This window comes from Zootoca vivipara, chromosome 4, assembly GCF_965207765.1.
Source record: "Zootoca vivipara chromosome 4, rZooViv2.hap1.1, whole genome shotgun sequence".
NCBI classification, from domain to species: Eukaryota; Metazoa; Chordata; class Lepidosauria; order Squamata; family Lacertidae; genus Zootoca; species Zootoca vivipara.
In genome coordinates, this window is record NC_142587.1 from 77,393,292 (window position 1) to 77,402,523 (window position 9,232).

General features: G+C 43.3%; 1 protein-coding gene across 4 annotated transcripts in view; it reads left to right on the forward strand.

The window, feature by feature from the left end:
- Nucleotides 1–7,106, forward strand: part of STARD13 (StAR related lipid transfer domain containing 13) — a 217,677-nt gene extending 210,571 nt beyond the window's left edge. For all 4 annotated transcript variants that reach the window (XM_088668228.1, XM_035115924.3, XM_035115923.3 and 1 more), the window contains 3 exons: nucleotides 386–603; nucleotides 3,148–3,324; nucleotides 5,577–7,106. In XM_088668228.1, coding sequence (XP_088524354.1) covers nucleotides 386–603; nucleotides 3,148–3,324; nucleotides 5,577–5,694 — 513 coding nt within the window. In that variant the 3' untranslated portion in view covers nucleotides 5,695–7,106. The remainder of the gene's footprint in view (nucleotides 1–385; nucleotides 604–3,147; nucleotides 3,325–5,576) is intronic.
- Nucleotides 7,107–9,232: the final 2,126 nt, after the last annotated feature.

Sequence of the window (9,232 nt, forward strand, 5' to 3'; positions counted from 1 at the left end):
TCTGGCCTTGGTTAATAGTTTTGCTACACAGTCACATTGAACATGGGATTTCACATAGCTCAGCAGTACAATTTACTGGGAGCATAAATGAGATAGCAATTCATAATCAACAGGTGCTGGCATTCTGAGGGTTCTTCTTTCCCCTCTAGCCTTTGTGCACCCCAAAACCAGCTTGTGTAGGTTAAGGCACCTTCCAGAGTGGCATCCAAAATAGTGTAGGTTGCTGTCTGCAGGGGACATTGGCGTATATTTACTGGGAGCAGGCAGAGGTACACAGACTGGCTTCTTTGGGTTTTTCTCCTTGTCTCATTTGGTACGCTTAACCCATCATCACTTCCCCTTCTCTTGCCTTCCCTTCCTCCTTACCGCCACTCCCTCAATTAAGGTAGGAGATGGAAACCCATTGAGGATTTGGAAGGCATCTGTGGAAGTTGAGGCTCCTCCGTCTGTTGTATTGAATCGAGTTCTAAGAGAACGCCATCTTTGGGATGAGGATTTCTTGCAGTGGAAAGTCATTGAAACGTTGGACAAGCAGACGGAGGTCTACCAATACGTTTTGAACAGTATGGCTCCCCATCCTGCTAGAGACTTCTTAGTCCTCAGGTAAATTTATTTAGTGGTAGAATATGTTAGCAACCTTACCGCCAAGACACATTTAATATTTATACATTTGTAATTCATATGGCGAAAGGGACCCAGGTGGCGCCGTGGGTTAAACCACAGAGTCTAGGGCTTGCTGATCAGAAGGTCAGCTGTTCGAATCCCTGCAACGGGGTGAGCTTCCGTTGCTCGGTCCCAGCTCCTGCCAACCTAACAGTTCGAAAGCATGTCAAGTGCAAGTAGATAAATAGGTACCGCTCCGGCGGGAAGGTAAACGGCGTTTCCATGAGCTGCTCTGGTTCGCCAGAAGCAGCTTTGTCATGCTGGCCACATGACCCGGAAGCTGTCTGCGGACAAACGCCGGTTCCCTCGGCCTATAGAGCGAGATGAGCGCCGCAACCCCAGAGTCGGACACGACTGGACCTGATGGTCAGGGGGCCCTTTACCTTTTTAATTCATATGGCACTGTCCTTTTTTCTATCATTATTATTTTTACCCAAATGACTTTTCTAATTTTGTGTAGGGGCATAATAGCCCAGATAAATTGGGCTAGAGGTAGTCCAGCATCCTGTTCTCGCAGTGGCCTATGGAAATCCTGCAAGAACCAGAGCATGATAATTACTGTGGTTTCCAGTCATTGGTATTCAGATGCATTCCTGCTTCTTATCATGGAGGCAGAGCAGAGGTATTGTGGCTGGTAGCCTTATCCACCATGAATTTGTCTAAACATCTTTTAAAGCTAGGGTTGCAATATTTCCAAAAATAAAATTCCTGACATCCGCAAAGTCGTGGAGGTGCCTTTTTTTTTTTAAGGAAACCCAAATTGTTGAGCTTTTAGTGGATAAGGCTTCCTAGATTTCCTAGATTTCCTTGATTTACAAAAGTATGTGCAATGTCTCTCGTAACATTTTTACAAATCAGTTTCATTTGTTGAGACATTGGGAAGAAAAAGGGAAAAGAGGTAGATGGGGGAGAGATGGGTTGGGGGTGTTTCTATTTTACTTAATGTATGTGGGTTTTTTTGTCAGCGTCACTTGTTCTGGTTCTCTGCTGTTCGCTTGTGTTCCTTTGGTGGTGAGAGATGTTGGGGTTGGCCTAGGATATGATTGTTCCTTTGTGGTTGTCTATGGTGGTCTTTGTTTCGTGTGTGGGTGGAGTGGGTGTTTTGGATCAGGTTAGCCATATTGATTTGTATGCTGTTGGTGGATTTTTGTCATTGTCTTGTTGGGCTGTGTATGTGATAAAGGGTAGCCATACCGGGAGCTTTTAGTGGTTTTAAGCTTTTTGAGCTGTTTCCGTACGTCCGGATTTTCCCTGACATTTTGCCAATTTGGCAGAGTTCCCCCTGATGCCATTTTTACACCTGAAAACCAGAATATGTTGTTAATTTTTTTTTTCTGGCATATGGCAAGCCTGTTTTAAAGCCATTCAAATCAGGGGCCATCATTTCCTCTTGTGGGAGTTTAACTACATTGGCATTTTGCAGTGTTTATGTTGAATGTAGATGAAGGCACATAGCTTAAACTCCTCAGCAAACAACAGAAAATACACTTCACTCATACCAGATATCTATTAAATCAGTTCAAAAATATCTCTCTCTCTAAAAAAAGAGAACACCTTTGTGTCTTTCAGTCTAAAAATTATTTATTAAATGATGCCATTAAACTATAAATATTGGCAGCTGTCTCAAAGACTCCAGCCCATCTTTATTTTCCTGGTTCTGCAAAGTAATTTCCTGACTCCACCAAGTGTGTGTGTGTGTGTGTGTGTGTGTGTAAAATCTGTGAGAGACTTCTTCTTCTCCAAATCCATCAGGACTGACACAGGTAGACATGTTGGCTTGAAATTTAGTCTGGAAACAAAACAGAGAAATCAGTCCCTTTCTATTTTAAAATTGGATATCGGCCTCAGTAAAATGCTATCCCCTCAGAAAATTACAACCTAAGAGACTTGTTCTTGCTGCTCAGCTCTCCTCCTACACCGTCCCCTTAAACATGCTCACATTTCATTGGGTGCCAGGACTGGACATCCACTCTCCCAGCTTCTTTCTGTGAGCGAGTGTGGTGGCTGCTGTTAAGTGCCTCTTTCCATTGCCAAGGGACATTCCAGCAGCATTTTGTGCTCCTGTCTCGTTTTTCTTTTCTTTTACATGTGGCAGCCATGTTGTGTTATGGCATCCTCTCATTGGCAGCCATTTTGTGTTAGGCCACACTCCCACAGCAGCCATATTTTCCCTTCTTCTCTCAAATCACTTTTCGCTGTCAGGGCCGTCTTAAGTATATTTGGCGCCCTGGTGCGACCGATCCCTCCGGCCCCGTTTCCCAGCACGGTGGGCGGCTGGAGCTGCGCGGTCGGAGCTGGGCGGGCACAGCGCCCCTTCCCGGTGGGCAGGCGCCCTGGCGTCCTGCACCACCCAGCCTGGCCGTAGGGCCGGCCCTGATCGCTGTACTGAGGTAAGTATACTACTGAAATATAGAAACACAAGGCTGGATACCTTATTTCTTCCCCTCCAATTCACATTTCCTGTCTTAAAATCTGTTTCAACAGGACGTGGAGAACCGATTTGCCTAAGGGGATGTGCATATTGGTGGCTGTATCTGTGGAACATGAAGAAGCCCCTCTGATGGGAGGGGTGCGAGCAGTTGTTATGGATTCCCAGTACTTAATAGAGCCCTGCGGCTCTGGGAAATCTCGCCTGACACACATTTGCAGGGTGGACCTCAAGTAAGTATCACCAGTGCCAAGATCCTGGTCATCAGGCTTCCTGAACAGAACTAGCATTTCTGAGCATTGATTGGCAAAGTTAGGGGAGTGCAGTTACTTCTACTTGCTTGGTTAATATAAAAACGGGATTTTAAAAAACTGCTTACTGAGTATTGTATCACCTTTGGCCCATCAGGCAACTGTGCACGGGCTGGTTTAACCTCCATCTCCAGCATGGTTTTTTAGCTATTCAGTTATCCTTACATTGATTCAATGGAGATACGCTCCTCCCAAATTATTGCCAATTACAGCTCAGTTTCTGAACAGTTGTGCTTCAAGAGAACCACCATTGGTGGCAGTTAGTCAACAAGCCATCTCCATGTGTCTGGGGAATATGAAGCTAGCAGGCCAGCTCACTACATACACACATAACAATTCTCTGAACTGTTACCCAAACTGGCCCCAAGGAACGCATTATAATGAGCAGGAACATTTCACGAGGAACAAATATTCCTGTTTCTAAAAAGTTTAGAATAAAAAGTTTACTTTATACCAATATAAGACCCATTCCGTTGCTGTACTGAGCATCATGATGCAACATGAAGACGACTATAACCCGCCTTGACAGCCAAATGGAAGAAAACTCTGGGGTGTCTCATGAAACATCAGTGCCAAGAGTGGTTGGTAGGCAAGAGGGGTGCCACTGCTTCTTAGGAGGAGTGAGGCAGTGGGGAGGTCAATGCTGTGCAGTTGCCGCAGCAGGATTGGCTCTGCTGATGTTCTCACTCAGCTCACAGCCTCCCCGATGCCTCACTCCTCTCTTTCCCAGTAAGAGGCAGCAATGTGGCTACCTGGAGGCTCCCCTCCTTGCCAACCACTCCTGTTTGGTGTGAATGGCCCTCCTTGTGGGAAAGGGGTGATGAATATACTGCTGTGCAAAGCAAGCGTCATTCCTGCTCATGCATCTCTCTATGATTTTGTGCACATATGTTATGTGTTTGCAATCCTGTGAATAGGATCTAATCCAGGGATAGTGACCCTGTGACCCTCTAGAGCAGGCATCCCCAAACTGCGGCCCTCCAGATGTTTTGGCCTACAACTCCCATGATCCCTAGCTAACAGGACCAGTGGTTGGGGAAGATGGGAATTGTAGTCCAAAACATCTGGAGGGCCGAAGATTGGGGATGCCTGCTCTAGAAGTTGCTTGGACCATTAGCCTGACCATTAGCCATACTTTCAGGTGCTGCTAGGAGTTGAGTCCAGCAACATCCATAGGGCCACAGATTTTGCCATTCCTCATCTAATTTGTCATTCAGCGCTTCTGTCCCTAGTGTATTCTTTTGTGCTTAAACAATCTAATTTGAATTTTGAATCCTCAGAGGATTATAAAATGAACAGCAGTTGTGGGGGATTTCTTCTTTGTGATTTAAATACAGTTCTAGAATTCACTGAGAGATAAATATATAATCACACTCTTCTGGGGTAAAACTGTACTTTAGCATACAGATGAGTTCTCTTGAAGCTCCATCCTTCTGCGCGATTCCATGTGTTGATTTCTTGAGAAAACTGTTAATAATGTATCACTTCAGCTGATCTTTCCACTCAGTGCAGTAAAGCTGGTGCTATTATTCTCAAAACATTTTACAGTGTATAGTTTTTGCCTTCAGCCCTGCACCCATTTGTGAAAACAGAATTCATCTGAACAAGTCATGCTCATGTGTTTGTGACCAGGACAGTAATTTATGTGAGTGCTGCAGAGTTGTTTTTGTTTGTCCTCATAACAACACTGCCACCGTTCCCATTTTAAAGATGAGAAAATGGCCCAGCTAGATAACCCAAGAAGTGTAAAGAACATGTCACAGGTTATAGAAAGCATGCTTCCATCTTTTTTCTGCACATTTGGACTACTACGACTACTTTCAGACATGTGAATGCTCTTCAGAGATTGCAGAAACACACAGCAGAAATGCAGGCGCTCAACCTTTGTATTATGTGCAGGATGCAGGATTTGAACCCAGGTTTCCTGGACTCGGGCCAAGCAATCTAAACATTGTCCATACTGCCTTTCTCCGTGTCAGGGGTAAAATGTACATTTTATTCTGTGTAGTGGAGTTTTTAAGTGCATGATTTTCAGGCGTGACCTTGGGGGCGTTGTTTAGCACCGTGGTGCGTATGAGAGTCCTTTGCCTGCTTTTTTAGTGTTTATGTCCTACCAACAAGATGAGGCTGGGGGAAGAACATGCTTACAGTAATTTTCCTCTTTCTCCCTCCAGAGGTCATTCATTAGAGTGGTACAACAAAGGCTTTGGACATCTGTGTGCAGCTGAAGTTGCCAATATCAGGAATTCATTTCAACCGCTGATTGCTGAGGGACCAGAAACAAAAATATGAGTGCTGGATACCGACCTATATGGAGTTCCATGGACAAACTAGAGCCACTGGGTGATTTTAGCCTACATTTGTGCAATAGCCAAGCAAGGATTGCTTGGGCAGCTCTGCCATGGTCTGGTAATGTCACCCACTTACCCTCCCAGCCCCATCCTGTATTTGTTAATCTCCTTCACTGAAGAATATTTGTCCAAGAACTTTTTCAGGCTACACAAATTTACTGTGGTCATTGCTTTTCCATTGCATAATTGTAATATTTAAAAGCTTCTGAGAAGCTTATTTTAAAGTGTAAATAAGAGATGTAAATATTGTATAGACTTTGCTATGTATCATATCTGCCTATATATATATATATATATACACATATATATACACACACACATATGTAAATATAATAAGTTTTGTATATAAGAGAGAACTTTCTAGAAGAAACTTCCTGCATCTGTTTGGAATGATTTCCATTCTGTTAGATCTCAGCAGCTCCCAGCTTTTGTAAACAGCATTTGCTATTACTGTTAAAACTATGACATCATCAGCGTGGTGACTATCAGCCAAGTGGAGTACTTAAGCTGATCCTATGTTTGCAAAGCTTATATAAAGAGATGCGTAGAGATGGGCACACAGGGTTGAGAAGGGGCTGCTAAGAGGCGAGAGAAGGCAATGAGCAGCAGGAAAGCAGTCTGGTCAGATAGTATTGGCAGGCAACAATCTACAATTGCCTGCAGAAAGCAGCAGCTGAGAATATATGCTAGGTATCTTTGAAAAAGGAATAGAGAAGTTACAAGATCAGCTGAAAGCTCACTATTTGCAGTTTTCAGAATATTTGCTAAGACTGTTGGGCTAATCCTTAGACACCATGGTAAACAAGGAAGTGCTTAGAACAGCTGGTGAAGCAACTGTTGAGCCCATGTGACATCTTACTGCTACTTACCACATCCAGTAACTGTTGCTTAAACTCACAGTGCAAGGATGGGCCTTCAAATCAGTCACTCCAGAACAGTCCTCTTCACATCTGTAGGGATGTTCTATACCAGACATCCCCAAACTGCGGCCCTCCAGATGTTTTGGCCTACAACTCCCATGATCCCTAGCTAACAGGACCAGTGGTCAGGGATAATGGGAACTGTAGTCCAAAACATCTGGAGGGCCGAAGTTTGGGGATGCCTGTTCTATACTATAACAAACAGTACTTAGTCTAAGGCTTTGTCATTTGATATCCTATCCAAAGATTTGCTGTCCCAGGTCATAAAGTTTTGGGTCCCAATTCAGAGAAAGTTGCTCATGGTTAAATTTCATTGAAATCAAATGGAACTTGAGTGGGTCATGACTAGCGATAGCCCTGAAGTGAGCCATGCAGATAACTTTTTGCGTTGTGGGGTTTTCCTATACATAAGTAATAAACAAAGTTTACAGTTCCCTGTTTCAGCAGCTCATAACTGTCTTTGAAAAATCATTGTGGCCCCATAGTTTTGTTTTTTCTCTGCAGCTCAGATTATAGTCCAAGCCGCACAAGAACTTCTAACTCACTTCCACCAACACCCTCACCTGGCTCCAACTGTTCCAATGGCAGCAGAAGCAGAGGCTCTTGATTCACTCTCTGGCACCTGAGATGTGCTATGCCAGCATTCCAAGAGCCCGGAAAGAAAAGAGAAGGAAGCAACAGCCAACACAGCCAGGCAAAGAGAGAAATGAGAGACCCTTTACAGCCAGGCAACTGGGTAAGGAAGTTCAGTGCAGTGGGGAGTAAAGGATTTCTACTGCATTGAGCTCCCATTGCTGGGGCATGTGATGGGACACAAAACAGGCATAGAACATTTCCCAACATTTTAGCAAATTAATACAGTTGGCCAAGCTCATATTTGGGAAACCCAGCCTAATGGGCGGGGTCCAAATAATAAATTATTATTATTGGGCTAACCCTTGTCCATTACTTGTCTAAGTTTCCCCATTGATTTTAATGAGGCATAACAGTGATTAACTTTCTCTGATATGGAGCTTTACCTCAGGATACAGCAACAGCCAACCCAGCACATCGCTAACCATTATATTCTACTAGTATTGCACTCATGTTGCATGCCTATAACGAAGTACAAATTGGACTACTGGTGTGAAGAAAACAATACCCAGCAACACAGCAATTTTGCCAGATAAACATTGTTTCCAACAACATTAGGATCATTAGAAATAATAACATCTATATAGCTGCTGATGTTGTTAATAATAATAGTCTTAAAGCAACCCACTTAGAATTATTGCTTATATAAACACAAGCTAATGTCCCCATTGTATTTGAAATTATTCCGAGCTTTGTTTCCATCTGCACAATAGGAACGAGATGTATTACAGGACAATCCTACACAGGCCTAGTCAAAAGAAAGCCTCATTGATGTTAACGGAGCTTACTCCAAAGTAAGTGTGTCAAGGATTACAGCCTTAATAAGCTTTTTACTAAACAAAATAAGCTTCTTACAATGTGTGTCATAAATTTAAAAAGTGCAATGGTAAACTCTGGGAAGAGGTAGTACTGTTTCTCTGGAGCACCTTTAAGAACACAAGAAGAGCGTCCTGGATCAGGCCAAAAGCCCGTCTAGTCCAGCATCCTGTTTTCACAACGGTGACTGTGATGCCACCACACAGGACATGAGTGTGACAGCATTCTCCCCACCTGTGAGTCCCAACAACTGAAACTCCAGAGGCATACTGTCTCCAACAGTGGAGGGGCAACACAGTTAACCATGGCTGGTAGCCTTATCATTGCCGAATTTGTCTCATCCTCTTTTAGGTGGCCATCGTTGCCTCTTGTTGGGAGCAAAATCCTTAGTTTAACTAGGTGCTGTGTGAAAAAGTACTGTCTTTTGTCTGTCCTGAATCTCCAAACATTCAGCTTCATTGGATGGTCCTTTTTCATATGATGGCCTTAGGCCTTGATCCTAAATGCTTGGCTTGGAAGAAAATCTGTCCCGTTCCAATGGGACTGAACTTCCAAGTCAGCACATTAGGATAGCAGCTGTCCTCAGGATGTCATTTTGTTCCTCATGAATGAAAACAGGAATAGCTGCTGGTGGTATTCTAGAATGGTAGCCTAAGAGTCCATTGGCAGTACATAATCAGGGAGTACTTATTTCTCATTCTGAAAAGGGGGAAATGTTGTAAAGCAAATCATTATTTTTTGAAGTAATTTATGGAGACAGGGTGAGCTTTTTTAAAAGAAAGGAAATAAACTAGCATGGAACAAAATGCAGTTTCGTTCCTAATTTAGTTTAAAATATGCAGTTATTTTCATATGAATTAGTCAGATTCACCCCAACTTTCTATATATTGTGGTACATGGTTGTTTTTTTCAGATTGCATACTCACTTGTGAGTAGGCCCCATTGAATTCAATGGGCCTTACCTCTTAGCAATGACATGCATTGTGCTGTCAGTGTTTTAATTCATTGTTTTCAGTCAATCAAAATGTGCCATTGAATTTGATTCAGTAGAATACAGTATATTTCCCTGAAAGAAGAGGGTTGCCTTTTTCCTGTCAGGTCTCTTTACCT